The sequence below is a fragment of the Lepidochelys kempii genome, chromosome 1 (genome assembly GCF_965140265.1).
Source record: "Lepidochelys kempii isolate rLepKem1 chromosome 1, rLepKem1.hap2, whole genome shotgun sequence".
Taxonomy (NCBI): domain Eukaryota; kingdom Metazoa; phylum Chordata; order Testudines; family Cheloniidae; genus Lepidochelys; species Lepidochelys kempii.
Genome location: NC_133256.1, coordinates 235,152,111 through 235,169,692, shown reverse-complemented (window position 1 = coordinate 235,169,692; position 17,582 = coordinate 235,152,111). Strand labels below are relative to the sequence as shown.

The following is a 17,582-nucleotide window of genomic DNA, read 5'->3' as shown; positions in this document are numbered from 1 at the left end:
GATCAATTTTAATTTGTACTACATGGAGTGACTATTAAACCTTGACATTTATCATGTTGTGTGTGCTTGGGCAATGAGAACTTAACACAGTTTTGTGATGTAATTAGATTTTTTTAAATTAGAATTAAAAAATTGTGTAACTTGCATCCAGACAGTGATAGTTGAATAGATGTTGTTTTTCAATTATGAACAAGGATAAAACCTTTTGGATTTCTCTTATCATTGCTCCAGTGCAGTATTATGTTGGCTGTATTCCAAAACACACTGATTTCATTGTGGAAGGTGTATAGTGGAAAACATAAACAAAACATTAACTGGCAGAACAGAATCTCCTTGAGCATAGAGATCATTTCTTATTTAAATGTGGATGAAATTGGTAGCACAAACAATATACTTAAAAATGAAGCTTGATGTAAAGCTGATCAGCAAAGTGGAATTAAAATTGGGCTTGTGCCCTTCTTTGATTTTTTGGGATACATAAAGGTGGCCTGAAGGTTTTTTTGTTGTTGCTGTTTTGAGAAAAGGGTTTATAGTGCTCCTTTTTTACACTAGAAATTCAGGTTTTGTCTAGACTAGAAAATTTCTGATTTGGAGAACTAGTGAAAAGGTGACATCACAAGAGAATGAAAGATGAGCTATTGAGAGGGGAAAGGAAGTTTTAATGTTAAAACTGTTTTGTTTTGTTTTTCAGTAAGGTTGGATTTTGTTGGTTTTTAATAAGACCTATTTAACTTCCATGACTAACATTTTGGAGAAGGGCAGCCTTTGTTTAAAGACTCAGCATCCTCAACCCTTTTACTGAGGTTCTTTTGAAAAAGCATCCATGAGACCTCCCAGAGTTTTCCAGCTAAAGCAGGGAAGACCAAACTTGATATTACTGTACTAACATTTCTAAGGTTAAAAAAAAAAGTCTTAAGGTTTTATATATATCAGAGCCAAAGGCACAAGCCCAATTTATTTTAAAAAAAAACAAAAAACAAACCCTTACAGACCGCCTCTATAAACTACAGATAAAATTTAGAATTTCAGGGTTCTGGGGTGTTTATAACATTTGTTAGTTTTGATAGTAGGTAAAAAGTTGCTTATCATAACAGTAAGCATCTGAAGAATTACTTTTTAGGAATACTTTTAAAGAGTAGGGTGACCAGATGCCCTGATTTTATAGGGACAGTCCTGATTTTTAGGTCTTTTTCTTATACAGGCTCCTATTACCTCCCACCCCCGTCCCTATTTTTTATACTTGCTGTCTGGTCGCCCTATTAAAGAGGAGCGGATACTCCACCATTATAGTTCTAAATAGCCCAAAGCACTTCAAGGGCAGAAATAATAGCACAACTATTAAACCCTGAAATTCTGTATTCCCTCCGCCTTCCCTTCCCCCTCCACCCCCCCCCCCCCCCCCGCGGCTGTCCTTTCGCATTCATAGTACGTTCAAACTAAAATCAGTAGATTGGGAGAGATCAGTAAATTTTCCATAGGACAGTTTGTGCAAGCCAGTAGATGTCCCACAAAATAGCTCATGTACACGATTTTTTTGTAAAAACATAAATTTCTCCAAAGAATATATAATAAAGGATGTCTAGACATTAAGAATAAGTTGGAAGGGGTACTGCATCTGATCTTGATTCCCCTTGCTGTTTATGTTTTTCTCACTGGCTGTGTGAGAGATTTACACAGAGGGGACTGTGACTATTCAAGGCAACCAGGAAGACTTTTGAACAGCAAAAGTTTTGTCAAATAATCATCTGAAAACTGAAGTTGTCCAGTCTTCTGTTACATTAACTGTAGGTGTTAAAAGTAACAGTAGTAGGTAAACATTTTCGACAAAATAGTGATTCAGCTAACTGTTCTTACCAGGGCCACCTCTAGGTTTTTTGCTGCCCCAAGCTCCAAGAGCACAACTGCCCAAGCAAAACAAAATAAAATAAAATAAAAATGATGGCCGGAATGCCACCCCTGGAATTGTGCCGCCCCAAGAACGTGCTTGATTTGCTGGTGCCTAGAGCCAGTCCTGGTTCTTAGTTGTGAGAAATGTGTGTGCCAAATATCTGCATATTTGTAGTCTTCGTTACAGAGTACACTCTGAGTATATTCTTAACCAAAAGATTAGTCCCATACATAGTTTTGGATTCCTCTACCCTATATTTTGAAGAGATCACTTAAATCTCCTCCATTTTGCCATTTTCCTCTATACTCTCACATGAGGCAGTCTAAGGAAACCATTAACCGTACTCTTTATGATTGAGGGGCATTTTTAGCCTTGAGCTTGTAAGGCGGTGCTTTTTGTACATATAGGTCTGAGAGCACTCTGTAAGTCACAGGATTGAGCACGTAGAAAGCATATCAGCAAGCTCTCTCCCCATTTAGAGTAAGTGAGTTAACTTCCAGACTGGAACAAATCTTAGATCCCAGCAATAATCACATGCAATGGAGACATTCCCAAAGTTTTAAAGAGTTTTTTTATCTTGCAGAAGTTTTTCTATAAATTGAAGATTTTGTGGGTCATTTATAATGCCAGCCATAGAACTGTTCCTGCAGCTCAGCAGTTTACATGATGGATTACTTAACTGCACTTGTCTCGTGCTGCCCATGAGGCATCTTGCTTTGAGTAGAGGTTTTGTGTATCCTCATAACACTGACAGCCCAGCTTTGGGTTTAATCACTGGATTGAAAACCAGGGCTTCATTTAAGGATTTTTTTTCTAGTGCTAATAATTAGTAAGAAGTGGTGGGTGTTTAAATCTTCTGAAATTCCAGAACTTAGGAACAAATAGTGGGGGTAGACTTTTTTAAATTACAATTTTTCATACGTTAAAATACAAAAAAAAAATTACCCAAATTAGACTGGGTTTTCAAAGACGTTTAAAGGAGCCAAGTGCCCAATTCCCACTGAATGAGAGTTGAAATTCAATGGGAGATGGAACGTCTAGCTCCCTGGGATTCCAAATCCACTGGAAAGTATAGGTAAGGGGCATTTGGATGTGTTGTATTGAAATACAAAGAAACTTTGAGTGCTTGTTCATGTCCATTGCATGCTAGGTGTGTGCATGCCATGTGCAGAGATGCGGGAGATGTTTTTCCGTTAGTGGTATCCATAGGACTTGGCCCTAGCACCCTCTGGAGCCCACACACATGCGCTGGTATGAGGGGCGCTGCCAGCTCTGCACCCTCTTAATTCCTTCTTACCACCTGTGACGGTTACTTGGAACCACCTCCTTGTTCTCTTGGAAGTCTTTCCCAATGGTTTGGACTCTGTAGTCTAGTTTATATAGTTTTTGCAGTTAATGTATTTAGTTATCAATCAGCATTAGTCTATAGAATGTAAATAGTGGTCCCAGTCATCGAGGGACATCATCCCAGGGACTGGGAATGCCCCCATCCCCGGGCTGCAAGCCGGGTACCTCCTGCGGCAAGCCCATGCCAGTGAGCAACCCGCATTTGAGCTGTTTTAAGTCCATCAGGGAAGCTCATGTTAAGAAGAAAACTGGCAACTGTGCACGTGGCATGCGCACACCTAGCCTGGAATGGACATGAGCAACACATCTCGAAGAACAACAGTTAGGAAAGGATAGTGACTGTTTTTTGTCTTTTTCATAATTACAGCAGTGCAAATGCACATAGTTGGGTGTAAGCAAAGAGGATGGTCTTGAGAAGAGACTTGTTTGGAAAAACTAACATTTTTGTATACGATTAATTTACCTATGTACAAAATGGGGTAATACTTCTGGGAGGTTCTGTGGATTGATTCATTGGTATTTGTAAAGCACTTTAAAGCAGTTTCCATCTGTGGTTCTTGCAAAGCATTATAGATCATAGTAAATGTTCAAAATTATTTATTTAGTTTAACTTTTCTATATTGCATGACTGAAAGGTAAATAGTTACTACAAACACATTTTTTTAATACTTATTTTGTAAGGCGCTAATTATGCTTAGGTCTTAACGCTGTTTTTAATGTGCCCTTTGCCGTAACCCACTAATTTTCAGTTCCAGGACCACAGTTAGTGATTCAAACAGTTAAAAGGCTCTGATAATAAGATGTTTAGTGCCTTTCACCTCTATGCTGTTAGTTTGAATTTAGCCTACTTTATGTGTGACTGGAAGATACCAGCTCATGCCTGTTCCATGTCCTGAGTGAAATGAGTTACGCGTTATTCTCCTTCTCACTAGAAAAGTGTCAACATCCAAAAATCGCCATTACAAATGGCATTAAATCGAAAACATCATGACAGGTCAGACTCCTTGGTCCAAGACTAACTTCTCACTTCACTCCAGTCACAGTTGAGGCATACTGATTGTTCATTAGGGAAAACATTGCATTGCCTGATCTGTCACTGAAGGACTTCAGTTTTCAGAACTGTTAATCTGGTATCTAATTAAAGAAGAGTTTAAATTCACACACAAATTAAAAAGTAAAAAATAGCATTAAAATTATGTTGTCTTGTAATACAAAGAAATAATTTGTTGTTTGTTCTGATTGGGCTGATTTACGTGAATGGTTTATCTAAGATTGCAGAATATAATTGCATTAGATAATTATTACCATTTTTTCTGCCTTATTCTAGCCATAATAAATAAATGGTTTTGATATCATTTTGCAATTATCCGCTTTTATAGACAGTCAGTTTTTGCCTGTTGATTAATTTGTGTTGGAACAAACAATATAAGATTTAATTTTAAGTTTTAAAAGCTTGAAACTAAACTATTCACCTTGCAGGTTTGAGCTGAAATAAAAACAAAATAAAAGATCATAGGGTTATGTATCCCAAGTATCTGAAACATCTGTTAAAGTTTATAGGAGTTGTAGGTGCACCTCTCAGGAGCTGACCCAGAAATAGGTAGTAAGTAAACTGATGTAAAGATTGGATTTGTATGAAATATTGGGTTGAATAATTAATCCAGTCAGTGAAGAGATCCAGTTGTATCATATGTAATATATTCATTTGGCATACTTGATTTTTCAGTAGCCTTTACTGTTTCCTTCATAAGATGGAGAGCATAGATCTTTTAAAATGTGATGCCTATAGTATCTGAACAGATTATAAAGTATTATATCTAAGAAGCGTGGAAAAGAAATTAGATAACTTTGTATTCCCATTATAGCAGTATCCTTCACTATTAATGGAAAACTCTTGTTTCAGCATAATTTCATATCAGACGCTACCAAGAAATATGCCAAGTCACCGACCCCAAGTTGCACCCCGTTACCCAGAAGGCTATAGAACCTTGCCAAGGAACAGCAAAACAAGGCCAGAGAGTGTTTGTAGTGTGACACCATCAGTTTATGACAGGACCATAGGACCAACAACAGCTGAAGAAAAACGGAGATCCATGCGGGATGACACAATGTGGCAACTCTATGAATGGCAACAACGTCAATTTTACAATAAGCAAACAACTCTTACTAGACATAGTACTTTAAGTAGCCCAAAAACCATGATCAATATTTCCGATCAGGTGATGCATTCCATTCCCACATCACCTTCCCATGGTTCCATAGCTGGTTACCAAGGATATTCCCCTCAACGGACATACAGATCAGAAGTGTCCTCACCGGTGCAAAGAGCAGATGTAACAATTGACCGCCGACATAGGACGCATCATGCTAAGGTGAAATACTTTCCTTATACATAGTTAATAAGCCAACTTATTTCCAGTTTTCTTCTTTAAATAGAAAGCGTTCTTTTACCTTGAACCAGACTTTCCATGTTACTTTGGAAAGTTCTGCTATTGTGCATCTATCATAATGTAGGCACAGTTACATGCCACTGTTTTTATGAAAAAATAATTATGATGTGAAATGTTTGTTTAAAAGAAAAAAAATTACTTTACAAAGTCAGGTGTAGCCTGTGTAAGTGATGGGAGACGTTATTTTCGTTTAGAGGATGGAGATGTGTTCTCTTAATGGCACTAAATTTAACATTGTATAACATACTCTGCATTGCTGTGAGAGACAGAAAGCAAGTCAATATTCCCATTAGTCTCCAGAGTATCTTAAGGGAGTGCAAACAGGTTTCTGAAGAAAAAGGGCATTTGGAATTTCTGGGATTCTAATCAAGGTTCAATCTGATTTTTGGAAATGATAGTAATCTTTCTCAGCTTTCTCTTCAGAGCACTCATGGTCCTTGCCTATTTATTTTTCTGACCTTCAGCCACAAGTTAGACTAACTTTCTAGTTACTGTTAATTTATCCAGTGAGATCACTACGGAATGGCAGAGCCACATGCATATGACCTCAGGGACCCTCCGTATGTCTGTTAGCCCTTTCCTGTTCAGGGTAGAGGGAATAAGCTAGAATCCTAAAACTAGATCCCCAACATGCCTTGGTAGACCCACTAAATTATGCTATGCACATTATTATGCTCAAATAAATTGGTTAGTCTCTAAGGTGCCACAAGTACTCCTTTTCTTTTTGCGAATACAGACTAACACGGCTGTTCCTCTGAAAGCTATGCACATTGTTACTGCAGTTGAGAGCTCCTTTTAAAAAAATCATGCTGTTGTAAGTAGGATGTAAAACTAACCATTTTCCTGCCCTACACTATGGTAAAGTGCTCAAGGATTACATTGAAGCTGTTCCTTGAACTCTAACCCAGGATTCTTTATGAAATGTTGTGGTTTGCTGCAATATTGAAGCATGGAAATGCTTTAAAAAACTTTAAAGATCTTCAAATTGCTTTGTGTGTTTTCCCCTTTGGGATTGAAATACCTCCAACCAACAAAAGAGCAGTTTCTTTCTGTTTTGAAGTCCATTGCCCATTACTGCTTTAGAAATTTAACTCAACATTTTATGTAGCCCTGAAAAAGAGCATCATAGTCAAGTGCACACAGGACATATATTTCTTATATAACAGTGTCTAAAATGAGTTTTCAGTTTACATGTATAATACATTTTACTAGTATTATATATTCAGTTCTTTTTAGCCAAGTTAATCTAGAAAGTGCCATTCATTGTCATCTACTGATTTTAAGTTTTCAGGTTATTTATTTTGTACTTTTTAACATTAAGCTAAGTTTATTCATAAAACCTTTAACACATGGCTAATTCCTTTTTAAAAAATGTACTGGTTAGGGGACTGAACGGTTTAGGATTGATAGTGCTGAAATACTATATTGAATCCATGTCAGCCCCATAGAGATCAAAAGCTATTTGAACAAAAACCTTGAAATATTTCATGATGTAGATCAAATAATTCAGTGATCTGTCTAGTTCTCAACAAAAAGTGTTTGTTTAAAAAATACCACAATGCTTGGTCCCAGCTTATTCTTGCTGGAAGTCTAAGTGGAAGGGCTATGAACTGAAAGAGCCATGAAGGCTGAACTACCTTCTCAACTTTAGAAGCGATCCTTCCAGGGCATGGATTCAGGCACGCCAGAGGATTTGAGTTGCTTTTGAATATATTTGGTAGACCAACAGAGGACTTCATTATCTAATGCTGTCATTCTGGGTATGTCTTTACTGCAATTAGACACCTGTTGCTGGCGGGGCTGTTTCATTGCAGCATAGGATTCTTGGCTCAGGCCGAAGCCCAAGCTCTAAGATCCTGTGAGATGTGGGAGTGTCTTTGAGCTTGGGCTGCAGTCTGAGCCCAAATGTCTACACTGAAGTGAAAAAGCCCCACAACCCGAGCCCTGTAAGCCCAAATCAGCTGGCACAGGCCAGCCATGGGTTTTTACTTGCAGTGTAGACATACCCTCTGGCACGTTTCATAAGAATGAAATTGACTTGAAAAATTATATTAAATTCCTATGTAACCCTCAATACAAAAGACTTTGGCAGACAACCATGGATTATAATATGCAGTCTTGTTTTTCCATAGCATGTCTTTATGCCTGACAGAAGGTCGATGCCAGCAGGTCTGACTTTACAGCCTGTTACTCCCCAGAGCCTCCAAGGCAAAACGGTGAGTGGCACTTTTATTTAGTACATCATTTTTTATTTTAGAACAATCCATAAAATAAAATGTGACACTGCAACATTTCTGTTTGTAGAGCTTGTATTAAATGCAGTCTTCAATTACCAAAGGCTTCCAAACCAAGTTGATTCTGTTTGATAACATTGAGGATTTGCAAGAACAGGAGTTTTAGTTAAAATTTTCTGCCAGCAAATATGATTATCTTTCTGGAAAGAGCTTTCATTTACACATTGAGTATCTTATTTTGGAAACATCTAGGACAGTGTCAAGTTTTCTATTTTAGGATTTTTTCAACATGCATTTGACAAAGAAGTTGCCTCTTCTGAATTTTTAAGAATGGTACAGTATATATGTGTTCAGTAAAATAATGTGCTCTTATTCACCTGTATAGAGCATTCATCTTTGTAATAGAATTAAGACTTCTCTTTCATTAGATATTTTCCATTAATGGTGATGGGTCAGTGTAGTATTGTCAATTCCAAGAGCCTAAAACTCATAAGATTTGTAAAGTATGTTTGAACTCCCCTTCCCTATCCTCAAAGTTTGAAAATTACAGGTTGAAATTTGTACCTTAAATCCATATGTAATGTCCCCATGTATAGTGCAGGTCCCATTTCCCATTTGCACTTGTTCTCTGACTCCATTATTGCCCTCCTACTGCCCAGAGCCCTCCACACCAACCCCAGCAGGCTGCTGGAGCTGCTTCTTTCTTTCGTTGGACTCTGATCACCAACAACTTCCTCTTCTTACACTGTGGTGCTGGGGTGAGGCTGCTGAGCTGGGTGGGAAGCAAAGGGTTGTTCTTTCTGTACTTGTTCCAGGCCTTTGCCTGTTATGGGCAACCAACGGGTACTGTAGGCAGCAGCCATGGGCAGCCAAAGGGAAAAACTGTAGGTGGCTCTGGAAAAATACTGAGCTGCCTGTATTATCACAAGAGCCCCCAGAATCTGTCTGATTTACAGCACTCACAGTAATGTCACAAGGATTGGCAACGCTATAGCTGATATTGGGAGTTGGAGCAATCTATTATGCATTGTGCTGCTCTAGGATAAGACAAGTATGCACAAACCAAGGATTTTAATTAATATACCATAAAAATAATTTATTTACTTTTTAATTTGGAAATTATGTTCATACAAGACTTCTCACAGGAAATGTTTTCATCCCTGAAAATATCAATTTCTTATGTATTTACTCTACAGAGATGTTACTGCCTTCAGTTTATTTCTGTGAATGTGGTCATGCAGAGAAATTAGTTCTGTTTAAAATTTAATTTTTTACGTGAAAATTTCATTGGGAACACATCTTAAAATATATTATAGTGACCTAAATCCTCCTTATATATTTGCTGGAAATAATACTCAAGTTGGTACTGAAATGAACAGTTAGAAAGTGCAAGATTAACCATTATGGAACTTGATTCTTATATTGTGTTTTCCAGTGAAAGCTAGATAGGATTGACAACTGAAGTTATACTAAAATTATTTGCTCCCTCTAGTGGACTTCTGCAGTATATGCCCACAGTTGTACTGATGTGTGTTTTGATCACGAAACACACACATGAGCTTGTTCTCTGACTCTTGTTCTGTGTTTCAGGAAATGGATAGTAATTTTCAATAATATAACCTCATTCTACATTTTCTATATTTTTCCTCCCCACTTCTTGATTTGGAAATTTTATGAAAACAGAGTAAAAGTTAATCTACTGTATTCCTGTGTGGTTTTTTTCCTACTTGAATTCAATAACTGTGACGACAAAGTCAATTGCTGTGTAAATAATTGACCTCTCATTATAAGACTTACTTTAGGTGGGGAGTAAGCAACAGGAGCAGGTGAGCTGTTTACAAAACAAAGGTCTGTGCTTTTTTGCCAGTATTGCTAATAAGAAAAGAGAGGATCCTCAGAAAATTGAACAGGGAGAGATGTTCCTAAAAATAAGGCTGTTTGAAATTATGCACATAGTAGTTGCACATGACTATTCTTTCCAAATAATCACTATTTTTAAATGTTTAGTGAGAGCCTAACCTATAAATTGCTGGTGGCTTTAAAGGTATAGTGTCAAGGTATATTTATAGATTAGTAATTTTGTTATAAATCCTTGAGGAATGGAGAGGGACAAATTCTCTTTCATGCTTCTGACACTTTCTTCTATGCCGTATGCTTGTTTTGATGGTCTTTGGTTAGTCTCATTATTTAGTAAAACAAAAGGGCTTTGAAATATGTCCTAGGGGAGAAAAAAAACACATGCAGAGGATTACCAAGGACTTTTAAAACAGATAAAAGAGAAAGTAGGTCACATTCTGAGCCTACCAACCTTGACAATGTTTCTTTTAAAATAGTTTGATTCAGTAAAGGGTGTAAACTTTAATATTTCCTCCCCACTCCTTTTTGCTATTGTATAGACAATATTTTCCTGGGGGTTGGAATATCTGGTTAGTGGGTCTTGCCCACATGCTCAGGTTCTAGTTGTTCGCCATATTTGGGGTCGGGAAGGAATTTTCCCCCATGTCAGATAGCAGAGACCAGGGGGTTTTTTTGCCTTCCTCTGCAGCATGGGACATGGGTCACTGGTCACTTGCAGGTTTAAACTAGTGTAAATGGTGGATTCTCTGTAACTTAATGTCTTTAAAACATGATTGAGAACTTCAATAACTCAGCCAGAGGTTAGCGGTCTATAACAGGAGTGAGAGGGTGAGGTCCTGTGGTCTGCAAAGTGCAGGAGGTCAGACTAGATAATGATGCCTGGTCCCTTCTGACCTTGGATTCTATCTTCTTCCTCTCTTATATTGATATGGATGACACTTGTAGCCTCCACTGTTATAGTAACCACATGGATTTTTTTTTCTCCTGCAAGCTCCTAACCTTTGTGCCCCTTGTACACAAAATTCCAATTTCTACCATTTGAGGTTCAAGTGCTCTGAATTCTATGTTGACCTTTTGTTCTAAGTTCTAGGGAAGCTGTTTGGGGAAAACATTATATAAGTTCTTTAAAGGAATTTAACACGTGTTTGGCATATTAACAGTTAACTGTGAGAAGATGCCTTTAGTTTAATTAAGTGTTGTTCAGGACACCAGTTAACCTATTCTCCACTCTTTGGCTTCTCACACTGCACTCCTTCAGCCAGAGGAGCTCACGCTGCTGCTAATAAAGCTGAGACGGCAGCAAGCTGAACTGAGTAGTATCCGGGAACACACACTAGCACAGCTCATGCAACTAAAACTTGAGGCCAACAGCCCAAAGGTCAGCTATGAAGTAATGTGTGCTATGTACCATCCTCACTAGCTCTGAGCCATTCATTAATCAAAGTTTGCGTTATGCCATTAGTGCAAAGGTCTCTGGTTAGCCATGGATGTAAATTAGAATACCATTGTTGCCTTGCATATGTGATGTTCAGCTATTAACCCTTTGAGTTCTTAATGCAAAGCTTGAGAGTACATTACTGAATCAAAATAGGGGTAGGAACACTTCCAAATGTATTGTTTCCACAAAACTGGAAGCAAAATTACAGGCTCTGTACATTGATCAGGTGAAATATACTAAAATAAGTAGTGGTTGCCATAAACAAATGTATTATGGTAGATGATAAAGCGAATTTATTTTGATTATTTGCCTCATCTCAGGTGTGATTTGTTTTCTATAATTTGTTCAAAACTAGGACATTCATTAAAGCTTATAAACTTATCAAAGGGTTTATAGTTGCTATGTAGTCATGTATAGAAAATCCACATGCACGTACTGGTTTTCTGTGTGTATTAAGAAAATTTTTACTAAATTCACATGAATAAAGAAAGGAAATTACAAGTTAATACGTCATCAAACAAAGGTATACCTTTTTTGGTATCTTCTTGCTTCCTTGTCTAATTTAATATGCTAAGCTTTTTAAAAATTTACTGTGGTAGTTCATAGTGAGATTTGTAGGAAATTTTAATTATCCATTTTCTCTTAAGTTCAAAGCAGTTTGTATACAAATGTAACATTTGTTTTTAATTAAATTGAAAGATCACTGGCTAGTTTAACTCTTTCCAAACTGACTTTTTTATATGTTCTGCACCTTCTGTCCCTTTCCTTTATCTTCTTGACTGCTGCCTGCTAGAATGAGATTCTTTCACATCACCTTCAAAGGAATGCCATATATTTGAATCATCAGGTGGGATTAGCAGCTTTTTCTTTGTTTGTCTCAGTGTGTGTTCGTGCTATTGCCAAATTTAAAGATGCTAGATATTTAAAGATGTTTTCTATGAACTGGAGTTGGGTATTTTATATATTACCTTATGTACATATCACAAAAAATCTTAAATGTTATTGAAAATTGGATATAATGAAATAATAAGAACCTGAGCATTAAATTTAAACCAGAATGTAGTTTTAATTCTCAGGTTCCAGTTTATTCCTGCTGTTCATTGCTTCCTGTAATGTAACTAAAATTTCCTCAACTTTTTATCATAACCAAACTCATCAGAAATTTCCAAACTGACAAGTGTGACAAGCATGCTATTTCATAGAGAACAGCTATTTCTGATTATTTTAGTGTGTTCAGAACAAAAAAAACTGAGATGTTTCTTCAAGATATAAATTTAAAGAGGGACATCACATTGGATCAAACTTGAAAGTACATTTTAAACATAAGGCAACTTACCTAATTTGGTTTTTTGCTAAGTTGTTTGCTCATGAGTTATGTATGAATAAGATGTTACTCCTTCATAACTCAGTTTTTTCTTCTGCTGGATTTCAGAGTGAGAGCATAATGCTGCATTTGACAACAAAATCTGTTGATAAAAGAAACAATCGGGCTTTTTGTCTTCAAGACAGGATCAAATGAAATGTGCAAATGGGTTCTGCAAGAGAGCTTTTTAAACAGAATGATGAGACCTTTGATAGAAATAGCAGAGAAAATCATAACAAGTACTTGAAAGGAAATATAGGCAAATAGATGTTTAACTATTGTTTTCTTACATGAAAATCTCAAAACTGATTTTCAAACACTGCATGCTGCATTTTGCATCTTAAACATTACACTTAATGCAAACAATTTCCTGATTGTTTTTGCACCTGGACATCCTATGCATTGCTGCAGTAGTCAGGACTTCATTGAATTGTGTTTAAAAAAACCACCACCACCACCTTCTGGCTTGATTTTTCCATCACCTTGCACCTTGGGTGATCACTTATGAATGCAAATTGAGAGCAAGGTTGCATTCAAGATGAAATGCTACCATTCTGATTTGGTCGTGATTTACACTCATCTTGCACTCAGTTTGCATTGATGTATGTTGGTAAATGACTACCTAAGGTGTAAGGCGGTGGACAGTCAGAACCTCTGTTGTTAGTTGTGTTAGACCAAAGTACATTTCATCCAGCTCAAACGTTTCCAGCTTTGATTTTGTTATTGCTTATACAAGACATTAAACTACTACTTACGTTCCATTTTTTAATATTATTGGTTGGTTACAGGGTTTGTTCAGTGATCTGTCAGTGTGATATTCTGATTTAAATAAAGGAAATGGTATTTACTGTTTGAGGGATAGTAAAGCAGTTCTTTACTTGCATAGTATGTCAAGTAAATACTGATTATTAGAATTCCAGAACAAATGTAATTATATCATATAAAGCTGAGGATTACAGAAATACCTACTTCCACATTTGTTGAGTTTCTTATAAATTCATTTAATGCTGGCATTTAAAAAAATAAACCAAGTCTCTGCAGTAGATCAAGGAAGTGGCTAAACTTCACATACAGTAAGAAAGAGGCAGTTAGTATAAAATGGGATTCCCAGTCATAAAACCATAGGGCATAGGGTTGGAATAAATGTTCTGGGCCATCTGCGCCATTCTTGTCCCCTCTCCCTTTGCACTAGAACAGGATTGTCCCATATACTAAATAAATTCCGTAAGAGATTGTAATCTTCTTGAACACCTCTGGAGCTGGTGTTTCAACTATTCCCTTAGCAAATTAGTCCATTATCCAATTGACCTTATTTTTAGGAGAAAAAAATCCTACTACATAGCCTAAATTTTTCCTAGTCTCATTTCAGGCCAATGTGTCTTCTTTACAGCATCTTTAATTACCTTGAATAATCTTTTACCCTCTTGGGTTGCTGCATTTCAACTTTATATATAAATTACACATTTCCTTTTTTGACTAGTCTGTAATTTCTGTATATAAAATTCCCTAAACCTCTCTTCATGGTTCATGTAGCTGCACTCCAGTCCTTTTATCTTGGTCACCCACCTTTTGGATTGTGAGGAACTCAGAACTGTACATATTACCTACTGCCTTCTAACCAAGGCTGGATTGCAGAACTCCACTCTTCTCAGTACTATGTGGAAAACCTTATGTATAAAGTAACCTATGGTGATTGCTGAGCTTACACAATGAAATATTGCCTGTGATTGTGATTAATTTCACAAAGCCCAAGAAATCATAGGAACTTTTTTTTTTTTTTTTTTTTTTTTTTACTAGAGGGCAGTTCTTTATACTGCTGTTTTCCTTGGAGATACTTATGATTTGTTACATTATAGTTTTGGATTTTTATTTGCTGTAGTTTTAGGTACATAAGAACAGTGCAGCACAAAATTGTCTCTAGATAATAGATTTCCTTGAAGTCTCATGGCCAGCAGTTCAGATCACCAGCAAACACCACATCTTTTAAGAGGGGTTGAACCACTCTTGTGGCTGTGGTATTCAGGAAACATCAGAGGAGCCAGACATGTTTGCTGTCTTTTTTGCAAGTGCCCATTTGGGACACCAACAGGGATCATATTTGCTTGCCCAGTGGATGCTCTTTTACGAGGGCAGCAGTATAAAAGTAATCATTTCATTATATGAATCCAAAGGATTAGTTATCTAAGTGTACTACTAAATCCATTTCCAATGGCCTCTTTATTGCCCTTTTTTTCCTGACCATGCTCACACTGAGTAGTAATAGTAACCACAAATGGAAACATCAAAATTTCAAATAAAGACTGTGTCCACAACACTTAAATGTTTTATTACACCTATAAATGGATGTTTTGTTAGAACCTGCACCCATTATCAGAGGGCAATTCCATAAACAGGTCTTAGAACTTAATTGTAATTTTGTTATTTATTATGAAAATCTCCTATAATTACCAGCTATACTTTCCAGTGAGATTGAGCTATGTATTTTAGGGTTTGGTGCTGGGTCTCATCACCAGAGTATATGAGCACCTCCCAGATTTATTAGATTGGCATAGTGACATACCTGTTGGACTGCATGAAGTCTTCTGTCTTCTTCCTTCTCTGACAGTAGGAATTTCTCCACTGAGAGTTTTCTTGGATGTTCAGCAGATTTTAGTTAGGCTTATAGTGTTGCTCTGTATTCTTTAGTGTTATGGCATCAGAGTATAATATACTCACAAATTTTAAATGCTAACTATTAGATGGATTCAGCTGCTTTAATGTGTCTCTCATTTAGGTAGAAATTGTTCATTGTTTCTCATTCTGAGAAACTTTCATATACCACACCGAGTATAAAAAAAAGCATAGCAAAGAAAGACATCAGTTTTGGGGATGGGTTAGTGAATTACAGGAAACAGCAGGCGTATCTAAGATAGGATTCTTGAATTCTATTCAGAGTTCTGCTACTGACTTGCTTTGTGGCATCAGGCATTTCATTAAACCATTTTGTACTTTAGCTGGCTTATGTGTAATACTTTTGTGACTGGGGTCCCAGGGGAGCGGGTCACGCTGAGGTTGCTCAATTAGGGCATACCCCAAAGAATGGGGCAGACAACCCCCAGAACTGGTGGTTATTCCAACACTTAGATTCACTCAGCCAGCACCAAAACAGCTTTTACAATACTTTATTGGTTACATAGAAGCCAAAACACAATTCCCTTAAATCAACCCAGCCTGGGGCACCCAAACAGCAAAGTCAAATATGATGGGGATTACTGAAAATCTTGTTCATCATATAAAAAGTTGTGCACACATTACCTCCCAAGTTAATGAATACTTGAGATCATACCCAAATACACGCTTCCACCAATTCTTATTAACGAAACTAAAATTAATTAAAGAAAAGAGAATGTGTTGGTTAAAATATCGGTATACATACAGACATGAAGACAGTTCTGAGATCTGTTTCATAGTAGAGATGGTGTGCTTTTGAGTTGCAAAGAGTGCTTAGAATTAGTCCATAGGTTTTGTCCAATACCAGGGTGATTCAAATGAATTTGGAGACCTCAATCTTGTGGCTCGGTGCTTCCCCTGGTAAAACGTGAGCAGATTTGATATGAACGGATCAGGTCCCAGGAGTCCTTTATACAGTTTCTGGTCAGCATGCAGTCCTTGGGTGAACAATAGGCTTTTGACGTAACCTTCTGTTTCCTAACCTTCACCAGTAATTAACTATATGGGTTAACATAAGGTAATTATCCATTAAGCAGTTTATAGACCGTTTACCACAAACTTTAAAAAGACATATCGACAATGACCCAAGTTCTGTCTAAATGTTGTTTCATTTGGATCTCTGAATTAACAGAATACAGCCCTAGACAGGAACCGTTTGGTTACATTGTTAACCTCTAACAAGACATAGGTAAACATAGGCTACTACAATCACTATCTTCTTCCAATTCTTTAACAATACAAGTTTACATTTTAAAGCGCTAGACTCTCTAACATGGAATGGCCCTAATTATATCTACATACTTTCCTAACATGTCTCTAAAGGTTGAATCTGGGTCAATTAGCCTACAAGTTGCTTAACCCTTTTTGGCCACGTGTCACAACTTAAATTAAAATTTGTAAAGAACTTTGTATCCCCCAGATAAAACGAACTATATAAATGCACTATTACTACTGTTATGGTGCAGCTGTTCTGTAAAATTTTGTTTCCATAGCACTCATAATACAATTTGAATCTGTTTTTATGTTAGTACTGTGGCTAAGTTGCTGTCTTACTCAGTTTAGGCTCCATTTTGCTCTACCACTTCTGCAGATAATTGTACTGCATATCTGTGGGTTAATATTATTTATAAAAATGGTAGATTGAAATTGAATATATATTATATCACCTCTTGACAAATAATGAACATTTAACGGTCTGTCAGTTAAAAATATCATTTTCATAGGGATATAAAAATCATTTGGTTTCTGCTGGAATGGCCTTTTGGTCAGCACTTTGCAGTGTTTTATATAGAGGATTGCTTCCCAATTGTTGACCCTCCAGCTTCTTTAGGGACTGGGATTGCTGTTGAGCAGTGACCTTTCCAGTCAAAATTATGGAGTGCTGTTAACCTCCACAGGTAAAAATGCGGTAGGAGGTCCCCCAAGATACAGTAAAAAGTTGTGTTATCTGGCACTTTACCATCTGGAAACCTCTAGAAATGGGCATTTCGGGATGCTGGATCCCCTGCCCTGCCCCAAGCACTAGCGCTACAGCTTCCATTGGCCAGGGACCGCGGCCAATGGGAGCTGTGGGGACGGAGGCAGCACGCAGAGCCGCCTGGACATGCCTTTGCCTAGGAGCAGCAGAGACATATCGCTGCTTGCGGGGAGCCGCCCGACGTGAGTGCCGCCTGGATCCGACGTCCCAAAACCCCTCCTGTGCCCCAATTCCCTGCCCTGAACCCCCTCCCACACCCAAAATCCCTCCCAGAGCCTGTGCCCCGCACACCCTCTTGCACCCTAACCCCCAGTCCTG

At 37.4% G+C, this 17,582-nt stretch overlaps 1 protein-coding gene across 28 annotated transcripts in view; it reads left to right on the top strand.

Annotated features, from left to right (window-relative positions):
* The window catches only part of PLEKHA5 (pleckstrin homology domain containing A5), a 273,041-nt gene that overhangs the window by 198,223 nt on the left and 57,236 nt on the right, over positions 1 to 17,582 (top strand). For 16 of the 28 annotated variants that reach the window (XR_012155733.1, XR_012155734.1, XM_073318870.1 and 13 more), the window contains 4 exons: positions 5,139 to 5,607; positions 7,818 to 7,901; positions 11,035 to 11,154; positions 12,008 to 12,061. Coding sequence is in view for 26 of the 28 variants with exons in the window: in XM_073318870.1 (XP_073174971.1) it covers positions 5,139 to 5,607; positions 7,818 to 7,901; positions 11,035 to 11,154; positions 12,008 to 12,061 (727 nt within the window). In the remaining 2 variants the exon portion in view is untranslated. The remainder of the gene's footprint in view (positions 1 to 5,138; positions 5,608 to 7,817; positions 7,902 to 11,034; positions 11,155 to 12,007; positions 12,062 to 17,582) is intronic. The other 12 variants (XM_073318822.1, XM_073318796.1, XM_073318772.1 and 9 more) reach the window with 2 other exon arrangements.